The sequence below is a fragment of the Lottia gigantea genome (genome assembly GCF_000327385.1).
Source record: "Lottia gigantea unplaced genomic scaffold LOTGIsca_22, whole genome shotgun sequence".
Lineage (NCBI taxonomy): Eukaryota > Metazoa > Mollusca > Gastropoda > Lottiidae > Lottia > Lottia gigantea.
Window position 1 is genome coordinate 3,020,613 of NW_008708555.1, and position 21,917 is coordinate 3,042,529.

The 21,917-nt window shown below is 32.7% G+C and overlaps 1 protein-coding gene across 1 annotated transcript; it reads left to right on the forward strand.

Moving 5' to 3' along the window:
* Nucleotides 1-17,638: 17,638 nt before the first annotated feature.
* On the forward strand, nt 17,639-18,610 carry LOTGIDRAFT_159966 (hypothetical protein; the record flags this gene model as incomplete). The annotated part of the gene is made up of 1 exon (XM_009054654.1): nt 17,639-18,610. One exon carries the CDS (start codon nt 17,639-17,641, stop codon nt 18,608-18,610), a length of 972 nt encoding a protein of 323 aa, XP_009052902.1.
* Nucleotides 18,611-21,917: the final 3,307 nt, after the last annotated feature.

Sequence of the window (21,917 nt, forward strand, 5' to 3'; positions counted from 1 at the left end):
ATGGAAATTCCCCATGGCATTGACAATTCATTTTCTCCCCAAAACAAATAAAGAAGGATATAATCAAGGTTGAATATTTTATAATGCGACTGAAACAGCTCTTAAAGGCTTGAGGCGATAGTGTAGGAATTTTTTTAGACATAGTTTTGCTCGACTACTTTATCATAAAATACAATGGCACGCTATTGGGAAATCGCTAAGAGGTTTGGCTTATGTAAGCAGTTGGTGGTAATAATATGTTCACCAAGTGCAAGGATACTACCATGTTATCAGAATGCAGGGAAACATGGCTTCTTCCTGACGGTTATTTCTATACTTTTCGTTTCTTTTTTTGGTTTTACTATTTTATTTTTATAAAAACATAATTGTGCTTTAATATTATTTGAAATGTTTATGTGAGGATTCTCATGGTATCCGTACATTAATGAAGGGTTATACTTCTTTAAGGACGTTGATTTTGAATTTTAATGATTGTTTCATTGCTCTTTCGCTTAATTTGACGTGAGAGGTGTACATTATTACATGATTTTCATATTATATCGAACATGTGTTTCATAGTTATCTACCTCACAGTAATGTAAAAATTATCCGTCATTGAAAGAGGATACCACATGTAAGCAATGCACTGCCTTTTATTGCAAACGATTTTTTAGTATTTGTTCTTGGGGTGTATTTTGATTGAAATCGTACCAAGGTAGCTAAGTAAAAGTGATATGTGTATTATAGAAGGTGTATAAAGGTTAAATCAATATATGTAATCAACACTATATAGTTTGTATTTATATGATGGTATTTATTTAATATATCATATACAGTGTTATTGACACTTTCATGATTTATACAACACCCTGTTGGTCTGTTGGTATACTGCTCGGGGACGCGTCCGAAACTTTTTAACAGAAACTCTTGTGTACTTCATGAACCTTTTTTCTTTTGGTAATTTCTTGTGTCAGCTCCCCATGGAAATACTCTTCACCCTTATCACGATTTTTTTTCAATTTTCTGATCTTAAACTCAAAATATAAAAATGAAGGCCAATGTCGCAATCCTGTAAATTTTCCCATGGGAATTGCGTTGGACTCTCAGTCGACATTTATAAAGTTTCCATTTGAAATCAACGATCAATTTTTATTTTGGTTGGAATTATTGTATTAAGTTACTTTTGTTGATAATTTTGTTAAAGTAATTTTAGATACCCGCGACTTACATGTGCCGACAATATGAACCGTTTGAATGCAGACAATGTCCTTTTAATGCTTATGGAAGACAATTTGTTTGTATTATTTACATAATGAGAGTCATGCACAATTATACCGTACTTACCTACCATTTTTCAATCGAAATATTGTTTGTTTTTTAAATGAAAACATACCATATGATAAGACAGCTTCTGACAGTACCTTGCACCGATATCTTAAGGAAACTCAATCAGTTTGGTGAAATCGCGTAGAATTCATGTTAATTTTGTCTTATCAATTTTTGTATTCATTTTGACATATTTTACTAAAATACAACTTCGACTTCAAACCCATAAAACTAATGTCATGTATTATGGTCTATGGACATTCAAAGTGGTCAAGGATACAGGTCCACGATCTTAACTGTTACCGTATACTGTAATCACTTGCTCCACCATGACAGGCGGCAGTTAGATTTCCATGTATTTGAACTGCAGGGTGAAGAACTCCTTTAATGAATCATGTATACCACATCTATTTGATCGAACTTTTCATTTGGGTTTCCTTGAAAGAGCATATTTATTTTTAACAGCAGTGATATCTGGTGCCAACGTTTTTCCGTTTTACAAAAAATACTCAAGGTCAAATCTATCGGAAGTCTAGAAAATTACACGAAGGAATCATACTCGTGATCAGGGGGAAGGGGTTGGCAGAGGGTTTGACCTTCGATGACTTGGTTAGATAACTGAAGAGGGGGCTATTAAATCATATATTAAAATTGTAATGAAAATAATGATTGATATGAGGTATGGTTTATGAGATAATAAAGTTGTCAAATTATTCTGAGGACGTGTGAAGAGCGGTACTATAGTTATATGGCATACCTTATATTGACTTTATTTTAGAAATTACATATTTGGGTGAATTTCCAAGGACAAAAAAACCAGAATAGGCCTGGTTTGAATGTCATTCTAAATGAACTAAATATGACATGAAATAGTTATCTCATCGTACGATCAAAGAAACTTAGTCATGTATTTCTACAGTTGGTTAATAATTCCATATGTTCCTAGATCTTCAGAACAGTGATTCCATATCACGTGAAAACATGTTGGTTTTACTAAACATGAACGTGAAAAGCGTCTTTGCGTGCAAAAAGCAATTTTCATATTTTTGCCACAAGATATATTAAAACATTCGACGAAACTCGCAGGTTAAGTACTTATACTTATTTAAATAAACATTTGGTCCCTTTTAAAAGTTTTGCTTGAGATATAATATTAACATCATTAAAAATTCCTAAATTCGCTAAAAAAATTAATAATCGCGCCATATTCGGATGAGATCTTACACGAACTTACGTAGAGGATTTACCTTAAGCATGATTAAAAAGGTATACTTGACTACAATAGGGAAAAATACGTTTCATTTGTTTCGCAGTACATATTTAATTGTTGTTCACGGTCAATGTGCTACTGCTCTGTCTGCCTGATTGGATTTTTAAGCTTCATAAGCATTCAGAAGAATGATTCTTTGGTTTTTCTGATATTAATGTGTAATTGGCCAAATATTGAATAAAGACTTATGTGAAGTCTAGTCCCCTTTTTGCTTTGAAAACTCTACACAGATAATTAATTGACTAAGACAAGTTTGAGGCACGTGCATGCAAACAACCACTCTTTGGGGGCTTATATGAGGTAACTGAACTGTACTTGATTATACCATGTTATGCCACGGTTTTAATAATTTTCCAAAGGCAATGAACAATTTTAATCTTTAGTTTAGAATTATGTGTATAGCAGATTTTATGACATTTTTTTATTCATATTACCTTGTTCACTGTACCTAATAATTCCCTTGTATTCAATGACCTATTTCTTTAAAACCCATTTTACCGTCTAATGTGGGTTTATGTAAGTTTTTATGGGGGATTATGAAATTATTAATTTAACTACGTATGTACTTTGTGAATGCAGCTACTGTGGGGCATGCCTTTTCAATATAATTTTATGGATATTCACATTTCAAGAAGGCCCACAAGCATTTTTATTATACTTAATAGAACACATTAAATATTTAAACATGCTATTCGACTGAGGTTATGCAGAAATGGTGTGATTTCGATTTTGCTTTGCTCTTTAATATAAAGAATCTCTACCAGGCCATAATTGTATCACTTCACTTACATCACAATTTTATGCTTTGTTCATCAAGGAAGACAATTTAGCGCACTCCCATAAACTCCTCACCACGGACCATAAATCACATTTTGTCTGTTGCATCCGACTTCGGTCATTTGTTAACCGATAGGACTAAGTTATAAGCTTTCAATAGTTCAGAAAAGTAACCATACCGACCATAACGTGGTCAATATGGAGATACGGTTGACGATTGTAGCGTCATCGTGTCGCCCTCATTAACCTTATCTAAATTAATATCGACGACAATCAATGGTTTAAAACAATACAGCAGACTACTGACAATTCCTTACCTTGGTAACCATTAGTAACCAGAACTAAAAGAATAGAATAAGACTGTGCTGATCAATTAAATAATGTTTGTCTTTAATTCCTGGAAGTTATAGTGGTCTAATTATACAAACAAGATATTTAAAACTGAACATCAGTTTGCCAACCGGGCTAAGCGTGGACATTATTTAACGTCCAAAGGGCGTTAGAAAGGCTGGTGCCTTCTGTGACTGTCGCGGCCTATAATATTTAGACCACATACAGTGGATCAACCATAGGAACGGGTTAAACTAAGTCCATCTGTACCAGCCCTAAGTGTGCCCCCACTCTCAAAAGAAAAATACAAAATTAAAATATTTCAAAAATGAGTGAAATAGCATTAACCGTAGACTGACAATCTTTAAATATTTCATGAACTGCCATTAAATTGAATTGGAACACAGGGGCAGAGCGGTCTCAGAGTACAGGAGAGCATGTTTTATAAAAAAAAAAAATTACAAGGGGACGGGCCCCTCTAATCTATTTGAACCACTTACCACATTCTTTCAAGGAAACCAGGATAGTGTGACAAAATGAGACGATATGGCAATTCAGACACTCTACCAGCGTGGTAATGAAACATGACAGTATGGCAATAGGGAATATTTACCAGCGTTACATTAAGAAGATGATGGAAGATGACAATATACCATGACGAATAACTGGACCATAATAAAATGTTATAATTTTTACATGCTGGGGTCTGGTGAAGTTAGATGCTCATTGAAGCGATGGAACGATAATTTTGGGATCTCGAAGATAATACGTGTCCCTTTGAAAATGGTACATGTAGTGTAATGAACGTACAGCAACACGATTACCACATAGCGACAAAAGCGTGACAAACGCACAAATCCATCAAAGCATCACATTACCACCAACAGCAAAATATGTGAATAGGGACACTCTGACATTACAACTAATTTACGGGGATTCACAAAAGATTTATGTAGATATCAGAATCTGAATATCTCACGCAATACATGATCATTAAGATTGACATAATATCTTATCTAACACAAAGGTGTTACGAGATAACATATCTTATGTTATTTAATAAACCTTTCAACACCCTCTCATATCAGACCTCATGTAAGGTCATATTACTGCTATATTTCATGGTGTGCACTATTTGTCCGGGAAATAGTTGACAGTTGAAATTTCTCGTTAACTATATGTGTTTAAAAGCACAACATAACAAAAAAAAGTTCTTTATAGTTGCTTTAACGGAAACGAAACCTACTTCATCTTACAATATATACAACACAGGAAATACACATAAATGTTACAAATGCAATCCATTTGAAATATCGTGAAATCGTGAAATGGGCTATAGAAATTATTTGTAACAATAGTGCTGCGTGCATGCTTTCAGAAATTGCTGTATTTTGACTCTTGTTTTTTCATACTCGAAAGGTGGAATTAATGGTCATTTGGATTATCGTTTCATGCTATTTGAAACTTACAAACCCGGAAATATCGATCCATTTAAATCATCAGACTTACAAGGTGAGGTAAAGTAAAGAAAATAACTATATCAAATTCACACCCAATAAATTTTCGATGTCTTCAACAGCGCATATTGGCAACCTTGAGAACAATGTAAATAGAGTCTGATAAGGATATCATTTTTTATTTTTTATCTTGTCAACATAGTGGCTTGTTCAGGGATTTGTAATCGTTTTGAAGTCTTTATACTTGTTGTCGAGTTGCACTGTGCATAATGACTTTTAAAGGAGAGAGCAGTCATATTTAAAGTAAGTTTTCAATTAATTTTGTGGAAATAATCGGTTCTACTTTATATATTTAGCAACCTTGGGGATGCAATACTGTCTGATTAAGATATCATTTTCTAATCTCTTTGTCTTTGTTTTTAATGTCTTTCATCTTGTGGAGTACTTTACGCGTACTAGTGATTCTCACAACATATTTAATAACTTTGAAGATGCAGATATGGCCTTTTAATGATATCATTTTCTGTCAACTTTATCATGTCAGGCTGCTGGAGACTTTATAATCTTTATTACATCTTCAAAATCGCGGTTTGCGTTGTGCATCATGGCTTACAAAAGTACACTGACATTTCAAGGTAGCTTCTGTTATTAATTTTTCAATCTTTAATTGTGTTTTTAGTTATTTATTTATATGTCTAGAGGTAAACACGATTTTTTTTCAGCTGTTGAAGTTGATGTCAGACCTTCATTATTGTGTAAACGTTTGAGTAGGGGCACGTTTTCTTAAAAGGTACATTTTGTTAACTCTAATAACGCTTGGTTATGCCCCATTTTTCTGCTCCCGATAACTTTACGTAACGTACACTGAGGATAATTGGTATTATATCTTTTTTCGATGTTCAAATGTCGAGCAATCTGCCTGTTGTATCATTGTCTCAAAACTGTATAATTGACAAGCCAGGTTGAAAACCGGAATACTGTCTTGACAAATGTATAAGGATTTATAAGGGATATGTTGACGGTGTACTCGATAAGATGTTAATAGTTAGGCGTTGAAACTTTATTACAAATTATAGATAGATTATGTTATGTATCTTCTCAATGTACAACCTATCGGACATCAGCAACAATCAAGTCTCCATTGGCCAAGTCACGTTCAGAACAGTAGACTGTAAATAATGTAGGTTGTGGTCAAGTTATATACGAGTTAAGTAATACATGTATGGTGAAATTGGATTTATTAGTATTTAGTTTGGACATATTAAGATAAAGGACGTCTATCAGTAGCCTTGAAATATAATAATCTAATATGCAATATTTGTTATAGAACGTTAAACGAAAGACAATTAACATGTGACACCTCTCATTTCCTTCACGTGGGGTCCCGACAACTCACGTCTATAATTGTCGTTAGTAGTTTGTACATTGGCCGTGACCTACACGCTTGTCTGGAGTCAGAAAACGTGACAGAATTTGATCATTCATGGGCGGCCAATTCACATTGTTAGCTCTAGCCAGTAAGGGTATAGGGGGCATCTGTCCCTCCAATATGGTTTTCATTCCCATGTGTACCCCACTTTATTTTAAGCAAATTTAAAAATAAGTTTTTGCCACTAAATATGTGTCAGAATGCACCAAATCAATTCAATTTTTTGAAACCCTTCTAAGGCGCCCAATGAGCGGCTTGTGACTGTGTCGTATATGAATATACAAATATACAAAGCCCTACTAATAACCACCAATGTCGCTGAGGAATCAGCATTGATCTGAACTCGGAAGCTGAAATACGAGTATGAGGAATAATGTTTGTTAGAAGTGACAGTTACAAGGAATTATCATATTATTTTATAATAAAATTGATATACATCTAGGATTACAATAGATTAGTTAGGGTACACGTGGCTTAAAGGGATCGAGTCACCTATTAGTGTCATTTCCGAATACATTGTAGTAATGTTCCGTTGAAATACAATATTATAATATTTGCTAGTAAACGACGCGAGTAATATTCTAAACACTCATTTTAGTCATCATATGTGACTACTGTAATTATATGATTACGATACATTTGCTTGAAAGAGACACATCATGAAATTATCGAAACGTCATTAAATTGTATCCAAGTATGTTGATGGCGATTTGTTACAATATAATATGTATATAATTATGTATATAAAAGTTTAGATAATTTGTTCTATTAATTAACGTATATCGTGTGATCATGATACATTGGCCCTATAATGTAAACTTTTGTCGCAACATGTATTTGGTACTAGAGTTATATTACACTTTAATTAGATACAGAACATTGAGATATAAATTTAATTCATTGATCCACATGTATCACCAGGTATGAAAAAGTATGACTCCAAATCCCACTTCAAAGCGATGATGTACAACGAAGTACGACAAAGAGCTCCTTTTTTAACTTAATGTTAATTCATAAATTTTAAATCAAATTTGCTTATAATATATGAAGATTGTAAATTTTGTAAATTATATATTTATCTTCGATGAGGTCAAGTAAAGTACAAAACATAAGGATGTAAAACTCAGTCGTAGACCTCCAGTTCATTTCATGTCTTCGTGCCACTTTAAAGACGTGTATGATAAGTCTATTATAATATTAAAGACGTCGACTTATGTCATATCACCTTATGATTATGTTTATTCTCAGCGTAGGTAACATACTTTAAATATAAGGATTACTTCATGGATAACACAGGTAGGATATTATACGTTTAAATTTCCATTTTTTGTTTGAGATAATCTTGTATTATTTTGATGCGCAAAAGCGTAATATGAAAGACGAGATAATAGTATTGCTGGTATCGAGCAGTACAGTATTGATATCGGATGGATTTTGCTGTCGTGATTTAGACAAAGATAAGTTATGCCTTGCTGAAATTCCAAATATTTGATGTGCTGTGTGAGATATGGTCAAGATTGGCGCAATTCGGAAGTCTCAAGTTAATCTCTCGGTTAGAAACATCTGATATATTCCAATTCGACTACTCCGAATGAAGCACGATATAACCCAGTCATCACGATTAAAAGGTAAGATCAACATCTGACACCGACTGAATAATATACAGTGAAAATGGTTAAAACTTGTTCTTGGTTTTCGTAATTATATCGCAATTTAAATAAGTTGATTTATGATCAAGGATAACACCAGTCGTATGTGTTTCTAGATGGATTTTGTCTCTTTGATGGAGCAATGAACAGTTTCACAATTCAAAAAGAAAAAATACCGTCAGCGATTCAGCGAGTGAAATGGAGCAAAGACATGTATCCCTTGGTGCGTACTGTATGACTTGATTGAAGATTCTTCACGTGAATTGTAATGCGAAAATGAAAGAGAATTGTATATTTTGGATTATCGTAGTTGCCTGAATTGGTCATATTGAAACAAAAACCCAGACAATTTGTTTTCACGTTTCTTAGGTCTCATCACGATTCCATCTTCCTCTATAATATATGAAGTGATATGGGATTCTCTCTCATCCGTAGCCTGTTCCGGCGGGAGGAAGGAGGGGGGGGGGGCATCTTTTCGGCATAGTCACCGCCCTCTTGTCCCTCTGTTGCTAGGGGCCTGTTTATCATTTTTATCCAACCCTTATAGACTTAGGCATAGTTTACTTTTTCAATATCACGTACGCAATCGTTAAAATTTTTTCTAAATTTAGAATTACGCTGTTGTTTAAGTACAGATTTTGTTTTTTTCCTATCTTCAAAATGCAGGATAGCTATGGTAATATTTTATATTTTGAATTATGAATAAATGAATATTTATCGGGTGCTTACCGGCACGTTGTCCGAATCACCGGGATATCAATTTTTGGATAATCTTACCATATATTAACTTACAAATTATATGATAGAAAATCACCAAAGATTTAATTTATTTTATGGACGATCTGCCATTGTTATAAGATATAAGCTGGTTTATTTGGGGATATTCTATTATTAATAATCCTATCTTATTTCGGGAAATAATTAGTGTTAAGGGATAGGTCAGTAATGTGGCGAGTAACTGAGCTATAGATAAGATTACAACTTTACGATTTTGACGAAGATCTCTACACTTTAAGGTGTTTTTAGATAGATTTCAAAAATGTGAAACACATTAAATGACAGTAACGAGACATTTCTAGATTGTAGTCTACTTGGAATACACCCAATTCCTTAAAATTTATTTTCTTGATAACTATGAATGAGTTTTAGGTGGAAAGCTTTACGACACGGGATTTCTGACTGTGGATGAGTTTGATTATATTATTTTGGTGGCCACGAATGTATCAATAATGAGGTATATCTTAATGAATTATTATACTAAACGAGTAGATTATTTAACCTTGATAATATTGACGTAGTAGGTTGATTAATATTGTTAGTGATTGTATAACCAGTGTCTTATTCTGTATTCTTAGATAGTTGGGGTCAAAGTCAAGTATTATTTAACGTGTGAATTTATCCAGTATCTATTATTTATGATATAGTTTGCGTAGAAACCACGTTTAGAACGATTCAAATATACCGACAATTCTAGTAGAATAAACAATGAGTACATTACAATTCATCATCAAAATGAATTATTTCAAGTTCACTCATACTATGCAGAAATGCAAGCGGTATTATAACTGAATCAAATAAATCAAATGTCATTCAATTTTGTCTCATACAGTTTCATTTAAAAAGCTAAACATTAACATAACCTTATGAGTGCATTGCATTATTTTGTCCCCATATAAAATTTGTATAAAGGTTTTATGCCTAGTTTGAGTGCAATATGAACCATGGCCATAATATACGTATTGTTTATTAATCCGATATTGTTATGTAATGGAATAGATTTAATGATTAATATAAGGTCTATTTTTATCAATTTGTGCTATTTATAACATGTTTTGTTGGTACTTCGTATAACAAGATTAAGTGCAAGAACTCTGAAAACAATGGATAACCGACATATTTGTTATTGTTGCGACACTCCTTCATTTGTCCTATACAAAGAATAACATAATAAAACCAACGTAACTGAATCAATGTTATAGATGTAGTATTCTGCATTTTGTACATTCTGCAATCCTGTTAAATTATTCTGATAAAGAATTTTCAAAGAAATTTGTTTCCTCAAAATTTTTCACAACGACTTAATTGTCGTGAAATTGGAAAGTGATAGGTCATTAAAGCAAAAACCTGCTTCCACTGCCAGGAAAGTTTGTCTGAAATCAATCAATAACTTTCGACATATTCTGTACAGTTGCCTCTAATGCACGGCGCTGGTGGAACTTTATTGCTAGTAAAGGGAGAGAGTTAAACCACCATGTTCAGTCTCATCTTGACGTCTGATGACCCTGTTAAGATGACCCGATTAGTCTAAGTTTTAAATATTTATCATTACCTGGAATAATCAGATTGTTTGCCCTAATGTAACAAATAAGTGTCAATTTTATTGATTTAAAAAGTCTGGTTGCGATGTGATACGCGTCTTTCAATGCTAACAAAAGATGCCTATCTGAGATTAACAAAATTGGCCTGAATAAAAATGGATAGTTGGAATTTGTAATATTTTTGATGCTGTCTTGAGATTATTAAAAGCTTTTTGTTCCAGAATATTGTAATACGAAGGGTCCCATAGAATAAATTGATATCTTTTGATTATTTTCAAAAATGTATTAACTGTTTGAGAGAATCAAGGTTTTGGTTCGAACAGAAAATATGGATTTCACTTTAATGGTACATTGTAATATAAATACAGTACGGAATTGGAAAGAAAACAGGTTTTACACAAAGACTCCCTTTAAACTAGAAGTAAATTATGTAAAGTACGTCGTCTATGTCGAGATTTTTAATTGACTGGAAAACTCATTCATTGACATGTACAATGTAATTCAATACATATTTAAATTCTAATAAACCATTGTGCTAAAAGGAAATACCTTTAGGTCTAATCGGTGCATGGTGTTTCTTATTTGACTTTTGACTCAGTCTGGAGAGCCTCGTGTTTTATCACTGAGAGGGGGATAATATGTAGGATAAAGTCATATTTAATACATGAAGGTACCTGAGGCATTGATTGACAAAGGTAAGATTTGTATTTTGGCAGAGTGCGGGGTGGAACAGGGTGGAATCGTCCAGACGCCTTGGAATGCATAGTTTAAAATGCAGATCTCCGGCGAGGTTTTGCTTTTTTATGGATACATGTATTTAATTTAGCGGGTGACCTTAGACACAATGATAAACTTTCTTAAAGTACAATAGACTTCCAAGGGATCAGGGAGGCGTTGGAATTATTCAGACCATGTGAATGGAGCAAATCACAGAGCTGTTTTGATAAGGATAATGATATTTTGCCAGGTCTAAAAGGTTAAAATACATGTACATGTTCTAGAGGTAAGATTACTAAGTCGTTAATTACAATATAATGGACTCATTTTAACCCATTCCCATCTGAAATCTGAGTTTGGTTAAATCAATATAAATACATGTAACAAGGTTACTGTGACACAGAAATCCATGGTGAAAAATGATATATTGAATTTTCAACTTATGTTTAAGGAGCTTTGTTTGATTTTAAGTGTTGCAAATGAATACTTTTTATTAATAATTAAATTTAGAACAGGAATTTGAAAATTTTATCGATTTGATGTATAGGTTGCAGTTGTGACAAATTTCATGCTGATCGATCATAGACCAATTTACACCCGAGCTCACGAAAAGAGACTGGATCCAAAAAAGTTGTTCAAAACGCTAATAAGGGATGATAAAAACTTGCTCCATCAGGCTGGATGAAATTACAAAAATTGAGTTTTACATCATCAGATTAAAGTGTATGGAACAAAACGACCTAGAGTTACTTCATGATAAACATTCATGTATTATTTAAATCTAATATGGAATAATTCGATACGATTTATTGTCTTGATCTGAATTACTTATTTACTTCTCAGTCTCATGGTTATTAAAAGAAAGGGAGTATTACGTTCAATAATTCTGATACTACATTGGCAAGGCGGTGTTTTAGTATGGATAAATTTGATCATAATCGTACACCATCTATCAGTACTTCAACAGAGTAATCCTGTATTTGCGTCGTAGTTGTAACAGAATAATAAAAATGATTTGCAGCCCAATTGTATCCCCACTATATTATAAACTTAAAAATATCATTTTTATACGTCTTTTTTCAAAATATGTGTCAGAATTAACCAAACCAATTCATTGTATCGGAAATATTATGAAACCTCCTCATAGTTGCCGCAGGTGAATTCAGCCTCTACCTAACAACCTTTTCTAATATTTTCATTTTATTTGCATGATTTTGTTTTGCATTGACCAGCTGATATGCTATAACTTTTTTAGTAATTAGAGACCTTTTCCAGCGTTTCTGTAAACATTTAACTGTCAGCATTGTCAACCGAGAGAGAATCAATTTAATTTATTGTCTTGAGAATTAGTGTTAAAAAAACTGTGGCAAATCGAGTGTGTTACAATATTGATATACTGAGTTTATTGCGGTTTCAGTTTGATTGTCGTAAGAGAATGACATCAACAGTTTGTGTATAATCTCATCGGTAATATTCAAGTTGGTTTAATAGACGAGATTACAATAAACTATGACATACGTCAGTTACAAAATAAATTTTTATAACTGGATTAAAGTGGCGTTTTGCTGTTGTAAGAAATATCAGTTATGATTATAATTATGTACCGTTGCTTTGCTTTGCTTTATTTATTTGCTGATTACTTGTGCTTTTCTTTATGTATATGCTGAGTACTTGTGCTTTACCCTGTGTATTTGCTGAGTACTTGTGCTTTACCCTGTGTATTTGCTGAGTACTTGTGCTTTACCCTGTGTATATGCTGAGTACTTGTGCTTTACCCTGTGCATTTGCTAAGTACTTGCGCTTTACTTTGTTTATTTGCTTAGTACAATTGCATTGCTTGTGTATGCTAAGCACTTTGTGTTGTGTATGTGCTACGTACCTTTGCTTTGATTTGCTTAGTTTGTTTGCTAAATTCCATGGCATTGTTGTGCTTTTTGTAATTGCTAAGTACGTTTGCTCTGTTATGTCGCTGTTTAAATGTGACTACTTCTTTTGGTAGACAGTGCGGCATTACCTAATTATTTGGAGCAAGTGTGAGTATATGACAATGGTAACCTCGCATCAAATTATCAACTGACAAAGTGACATGTTCGTAGAATGAGTAGGCACTCTGTCTAGCATAACGACAATCACAAACAGTACTTAGTATGGAGTTAGTTAATGATGGTATAATTACAACATTATCGACTGTATTTGCGGTATAGGGCAATACATGTATATAATGATAAACTAATATTAATAACATAATATAATTGGTAATTTTCTTTTTCCACCTGATCAATTTTTAATTACTACCGCCATCCAGTAGATCCACCCACTACATTAGCTCGAAACGCAATTTCTGAGTGCTCCAAGGGCATGTATGGCAATCTCAAATTACAATTCCACTCTACTTCTTAATAGTAGGCTTGTTGAGTCGGTTGAGGGTGTGCTAATTGTTTGATTGGAATTTGGATGTACGTTCCAATTATTCAAAAAATCATAAAATGGTTGATGCAAATATTCGAATTGTCGAGAATTGTGATCTCTATTAACATCTAAGATACACATTACAAAGAAGGTCCAAATGAATTGAATTGCACCATAATAAAAAATGATTTTCTTGTTCCCTGTTGTAGGGTTTATTTCGGCATATATTTTTTCATGTAAAAAGCTAGTTATAGATGGGTTCCCTTATTTTCATGATATGAGTAGAAAGTAGAGGTGTTCTAATGAATTTGAAAAATACCAGTTTGTCTCACATGTCCATAATTAATTCATAATTAACTAAATTACCAGCAGAATTGCAATGAGTCTGTTTGGTTTATCCCCACTGTACATACATGGATATTTATGAATGGTTAAAACTTTTAATTATATGCAATACATAATGATATGAAACACCAATTAATGAAATAGTTCGCTTAATTTTTGTCACTAAAAAAAGTTTCATTTGTCAATCTGAGTATATTTCTACATATTCTGAAATTATATTTAAAGTTCTATTATGTTTTATACTGGTATAATATCGTTACGTATGAAATCGCTTGAATGAAAAACTTTGTATCTGAAGAAATCATGTGTAAAATTGAAATGTAGACAATGTGTCTCATATTTGATATGCTTTATTAACCTTTGTAGTGGATTAACAGATTTTCTGATTAACACTGATTGAAGTGCGTAGCTTGATCCCATGGTAAGGAATAATCGGATTATCATATTATCTGTGGTACCAGTACAAGGTAATTTTAAATGGGTGACGACAATTTGTTAATGCTATTGTTTATATCTGATTACCCAGTCGCAACTAATGGATGATAATCCGCTTAATCCATTCTAATTTCGATTAACTAGTCATTTAGTATTTAATAGTAAGGCAATTTGTCAGAGATCGGGATTATCCAGTGATGATATAATCCTTTGATTTTTCACCGATTAGTTTATGTCTGGTTAATCTAATACTGTTTGTGTCAGATTTGTTAATCAAATACGTCATACTGTCATCAAGTGGCATATTCGAACATACCGGACTGTCAACATTCGATGATTTGTATGTTTGATAATCTAGCCTATAAGTTTGATTACCCAGTGAGGTGATCGATACAAATTGATTTGTTGTGTTATATACTACTGTATGTTTATATATGTAAAGGAGTGGATCATTCAGTCGTGATAAGTCGTCTGCTCGAGGAATGAAGAACGTCTTCATGCACTGTTTCAATTCGATCGTGGATTAAATAATATTTATCGGGATTTTAACCTTGTAATATGTAAGTTGATATGAAACTTTAATATTTCCTTAATCATTATCTCGTAGAAACTGATCTCTTATTTTTCTTCAAATCTTAAGATTGTATTACCAATTTTAAAATAACGTAAACTTTTTGAGATAATATTATTAGTTGCCATCAGATATAACAAAATGATTCTTATTTTCAACATCAGTGAATTGCTTAAATTGGCGTCACAATCCAACTCGAGTTTCTTAAAGTTGAAGATTTCTGTTGTCTTAGAACTGTGAATTGTGATCTTATTTTTATGTTTTGCAATTGAATTTGACATGTCATTAACTTGGAAAATAAAAAAAAGTTCAATATGTAAAGTAACATTCGGTATTTGACTAAAGTTTAAGTTATACGATTTAAAACTAAAATTGAAGGTTGAAAGTGTCGGAAAACTATTCTGATACATCAATAAGAAAATGGAACTCGACTGGTATGTTGTCTTGAATTAAAGGACGACTTTTTTGCAGGCGTCGCTCGCCTCTGTACCTGTGTGTTTGATTCGACGAATTTTAGTTTTGGGTCCTACATAATATGATGCCTTTTAGAGCTAATGAGATTAAAACCAGATTTGTTTAAGTTTTTGAGTTGCGAGATTGAATTCGTGACAGTCATTTAACTGAAATAAAATGTCTCGAATCCGAAAATCAAAATTTCAAACAATTATTTTACATAGATGTATTTCTTTTTCACCAGAATACAACCTTAACTAAGAATAATCTTGAACTGTCTACTTTCAAATCAAGAACAAAGCTTTTCTTTGGTAAATATTCGAATGCTTTTGGTTCGGTTTTTCCAAAACCCCCCCCCCCCCCCCCCCCCCCAACCCCAAATTAAATCATTTCCTTCTCTCTACAAAAGAGCCAGTGAATAAATTATATGGCATCCCTATTTTCAAAGATTTGTTATTAAAGAGTTTGTTAAGAATGTGGCTTCCGTTTTTTTATATAATTAAATTTTGTACGCACGACGGGGAATCATTAATTATTTTTTGTAGTTTCGATTCGTTCGATTCGATGGGTTTTTTGTCGTTTCAACCATTTGGTACATTTGGATGTTCCGAAATGAGTCTGTTTTTACTGTAAGTTTTTCATCTGATTTTTCTTGTACTGTACATTGGAACATGTTACGATAGTTTAGACTACTATGTATAATTAATAAGTATAATATACAGGCCTCGTCTCCAGAGGTTAATTCCAATATTTGTCAATTTACACCTTATATAACCCGACATATGGCTTTAGAACCACGTATAATATTGATAGATTCTATTATCATCAGGCGAATACATATGTGGTAGTTATTGATGGCACCGACCACCGACAGAAAAGTTTAACATCAAACACATATATTCTGGTATGTTGGAAAATGCTTCAAACTTAAGATTCCCCTTTATTTTGGGAGTTGTATATCCGTTCCTTTTTGATTAAGCAAAAGACGCTTTCTAACGAAACATTGATGCATAAAGTTAGGTTACTCTACCAAACAAACAATATTAGCTATGTGGGCTCTCTGTCTTATCGAGGATTCTGTATATCCTTTCTTTTTTGGTTATGTAAAAGACGCTTTCTAACGAAATACTATTGACACATAAAGTTAGTTTACTCTACCAAACAAACAATATTAGCTATGTGGACCCTCTGTAAATGATTATATGCCACGTACAGAAGCTTTTCGAGTACAAGAGGTTAGGTAAGAGTGGTTGAAACAATATATAATTTAAATTACGAAAGAATAGGCCGAAGTGGACAGTAACAAGTTACTATTCAACAGAAGACTCTGGCACAGGGTTAATTCAGTGTTGTTCACTAATGTCAACATTAACAATTCTAAATTAAATGTATAATGTTTACCAATATTTGACAATATAAAATGAGCCACTGCAACCAATGGTACGACCTCCGGAATGGTATATTGTATAAGTAGTATGTTGTAGGCTTTAGTTTAAGAATAATAAGATTAATACTTGACGTGTGATAAACATGATATAGTCCATTATATCAACACTATACATATAATCACCCATTCAACTCCAATTTCATAATCCTTATACAGACAAATCGTCTGACAGTTATCGATACTTAAAACCTCGGTGTCATACACCAAGTGTGTGCAAAGATCACAATACAAACAATTCAAGTAAAAAATCAAAAATTAAATTTATTTAATTTTTAAAAACTTTTTATGTTTGACAAATAAAATTGACGGCCCCAACTTTCTGGGTCAGTCACCATTTGAGCAATTTCTTCATGGTATGGAAAGAGATGTACTGGCCGTAGCAACGTGTGGAAATTATCAAGATTCAAACAAGTGCGATCAAACTCATTGATCTGCGGATCCGGTCTTTAATTCAACCATAACCATGTATAGCTGTGTAAAAATGTCGAACAAGGGTTTACTAATCATACCTGTACACGAAACATTGGTCGGGATATCTTAGCTAATGGTTCTTCGGTAAATATAATTTTGAAACGACGCTCTAAAAACATCTCCAGGATACCGAAATCTTTAAGGTATCTTCAAAACGTGGCCATTTCACACAACTTGTTTTTTCTCTCTTCCAGGATCAGATAAAGCAGTAATGATGTGAACAGATATCTTTATCATAACTTATACAAGCTGGACATGTCCATAACTAAAAAAGAATCACCACCGAATTCGACCACAAGACCCGCATGCATGCCGAGTAAGAAAGACGACGGGTTTCTCCCGCCAATAAACCTTCGGGCAACACCTAGTAGTGACTCTGATACAGATTACCGGAGAGACCAAAATGGACGCATGCTTTTATCCAATGAAAATTCTTCGTTAACCCCAAGCCCGGTAAAACTTCCCAGTATTGGTCGCTCAATATCCACAAGTGTTTCTAGTCTTACCAGCAATCGAAGGAAAGAAAAAGATAGGCGCGAGTTGTGTCGTTCCCCAAGTTGTCCTTCAAATATCGGTGGAATAATAGATGACCTTGAAAATGGTCCAGATGAAACAGATTCATCCCGGTGCAGTAAAGACGATTCAGACGTGAAGCTTCCAGATATTTTTAAAGACAACAGTAAAGCGAGTTATGCTAGTTATGCGACTCCCAGAACGGAGAGGAAAAACGGAAATAAGAAAAAACCGGAAAGGGAAGACCAGTTGCTCAAGTCACGTGACGCTAGTCCAGAAAAACACATAGCTGAAAAGATTGCTATGGGAATGAAATGCAGCCAATCGGACAGCCCAAGAGGTGACAATCTCGATACTAATCGATCTACCCAATGTGCCCTTCTCTTGCCATTACGGAGAAATTCAATGCGTAAGTCAAAACGAAAGCGGAAGAACTGTGCTCAAAGACAAAACACCCAGATAAGTGTAAAATCGGAAAGTGCCGCTAGTGACGGAAATAGTGCTAGTGATATCATCATACCTAGCTCAAAATCAGAATACGATTATGACCCAATGCGACATGATGTACCTCAGAATCTCAGTGAGTCAGACATTGATCTCAATAGTGACAAAAGTAGTGAAGGCAACCCAGTGCACCCAACCTATCACGTGACCAAACAAATGTCCAATAAACATCAAATAAGAATGAAAGATATGGCCAATGTCAAAGTTTAAATTCATCTGTAAATTATTTTAAGTGCTTTGTTTGTTGAACTTCTATCAAACTACTGTATCTGGAACTCCCTCTCAAAATTATTGGACGTACAGGTATATTGTAAAGTCTAGGTAGGAAGTGGCGATCATATAGTCGCTTGCACAGAATTAGCAAAATGAAATTTGAATTTGCTAGTAAGATTATGGAAGAAAAATCACCAGAGGTTTATATTATTCATACTCGTAGATTTGACTGGATAAAGATTCCATGGTCATTAACTACTAAAGACTACGAATTTGCTTATCCTTTGGAAATCTGTCTGTCTGTCTTGTCTCATCTGTTGTGCTGTATTACGTTGTCTTTCAACTCTTTGTATATAGATTTTGTTAATTTAAATTCCTGTAAATACCATTTTCTATCAACATTTTTGTTATACAGGCGTTTTGAGGTCACATGTGATATTTGTTTTCAGTCAATTCGTACCATTTTAAAGTTATTTAATGTAATTTTGGAGAAATTTTTGTAATATTTCTGGATCAAATCACGATATTTTAATTCGTCAAATTTAAGGTCATTCGAAAATATTTCATTGCTTTACTTTATATATGTTCAACCATTAAATATCATACACGAATTACCTTATGTATAGTAAATGGTAAGGTTGGAAAACTTCCTCTTAACTCAATGATCTAAAGAATAACATTAAAGCTACTTTAAACTGAAAAAAAATATATAAAGGCCAGGCTAGAGAGGGTATAAAAATGTCTCTTTCTAATGAAATTGATTATAATTCTCCCAAAATATATTATTTTTTTCATTTCAAGTAAGTTTTAAATAATTAATTGAAATAATTATCCTGCCGAATAACAGGATCTTCATTTTATAAACAAGCCATTTACTACAACAAATTTCATTTGATCATTAGGAAGTAAATTTCACAACAAAAACCTTTGATATTTTGATATTAAAGATATCTTTGCTAACTGCAGTATTATTGTGTACATAGATCCTTAATATTCATATACCATCCCTTATATTTGTGTTCCCTTTTATCATATTAATTATACAATCCCTGTATTTATATTAAAGAATATTGTTTTATTTCGAAAATCAAAACTGTAAATAAGCTGAATGAATCACTCCACCCGTGTTTCATATTTTAAGATATTATATTAAGATATTAAACTTGTTTACTTCTAAAATAATGCATTATGATACATTTCTACAGAAATGTTTTAAATTGTTTTTCTTGGACTTGCTTCAAGTCGTAATTCTGTATTATTATTATTTCTTATTTCGTTTCGGTTTTTAATATCGCACCAACAAGTGTTTTTGATTCAAATTGCGAAATGTTTAAAAATCATGACACGAATGATAATTATATTTTAAAGGTTTGCAAGACAAATCTTCCTATTAACAAAATCTTTGTTTAAGAAATAAGAAATAAGTTTAAATTAAGCATGACAAAATTATTGTAGAAAGACGATCAAGACTGTTTATTTTTTTTAATGGTTTTTGTTTGCATTTCCTATATGTTAAATCGCGTTTTTGTTGCACAGAGTGAACACCTAGCAAAATATGTTAGACCTAATACTTAGGAGATTGGTTTCAATACAATGAATATATCATACTTTATAATAATTGTTGCACATTTTAACTGCCATTTTACACAATAATAGAACATAAAACTCCATTTTGAATATTCTCGTAATTAAGAGGTCATATCAGATCAACTTATTTTACAATTTCTGTGGTCATTATATTGTGTTTTTTAAAATATTTTAAACCAGGTTAATAGATGGATTTATAAGCAATAATGTATATTCTGATCAAAACTTTTCCTTCCATAACACGTTAAGATTGCGTTTTATCAATTGGATGAATTGATAAAATGATATAGTCATTGTCGACATAAAATCTAATAGTGTCACAAATCAAGACTTTAAATTTCGTTTTGGTCATCGTCTTACTTCCGCATGCAATATCTTAAGTCTGGAAGAAAAAAAAAACAAACGAATAATGCAGTCTGGACTTTGAGAAGATTGTTTTAATTTAGATCATAATAATATTATATTACTTTGTGTTGTGTTATTGATATTGTGATATATTATGAATATTTATGAATTGTAAAATTCTAACCTCATCCAAGATCTGTGATTTTTGTACAAAGAGTGAAAGTTTGAATGTTATAAAGCTAATCCATATCTTATATAAAATGCCACCACATCATAATACTTGATTGACGTGTTATTCAAGATTAAAAATGTTAAAACCAATAACTCGACAAAAAGAGAACACCACTTTTAAAGAAAAGTATCGGTACACAAACATGACAATCGAAACTGATACGGAAGTTGTATATCGATACTGTGAATGGAAGAGAGGATGAATGAATTCAATGTCGTAAACACCAAATATTACACCATTTTATATGCACATTGAAATGAAATGAAATGATATTGTACAATAAAGAACCAAACTATGCCTCATCAATATTCCGTCCAAATGTAGATAATAATGAATTTTTTTTTATTTTGCACGTGCGTTTTTATCCGTCCACAAAGCACATGGGGTGTATATTGTTTAAGCCACAAATCCATTGTTTAAGCCACAAACGCGATCTACATATCTTTTTAACCATTGTCTTAGTGGGTTATTATTATCACCGTCCAAACAATAATTTTTACAGTCTAAGATATATTTTTTGCTTATTTTAATGTTTAATATATAGATACTTATTTATTCCGTCCAATCTTCATCCTGTTCTAGATGGAAAGATGATATCTTTTTTACGAGTTTTATAATCATATATCAATAAATAATCATTGATCAAAGATCTACTTCTATTCACAAACATTCTACTGGGACAACGTTGTGCACATGGTGCTTACGTGGGCCCTAGACTGTTAGCAGAAAATGGGTTTTTTCATTCACTTTTATTATCGTATTGTCTCATCTGGGTATCTTTGAGACATTCGACATAGAATTTGGTTAATGACTTGTGTAATGGTTTAATTATTTTGTACTAGTCTCCGAAATATCACACATTGGGCGTGAGATAAACGATTGACCGTTTTCATCATCTAATGGTGTCAAGGTAACTCTTATCTGATTGGAATTCTCATGCTCTATTTTCTATTACCTGGTATCATGGGGCTATTTTCTTTTATGTTTGAAATTGTAAATAATTTAGATAAGTTTATTAGGTTAGTAGGATGAATTAATTTTAAGATATTCAGAGAGTGTGTTCATAGTTGACTTCATTCTATGCTTTGTGCTTTAAATCAAAAATAAATTCTTTTGAATATGTGAATATTTATTAATGTA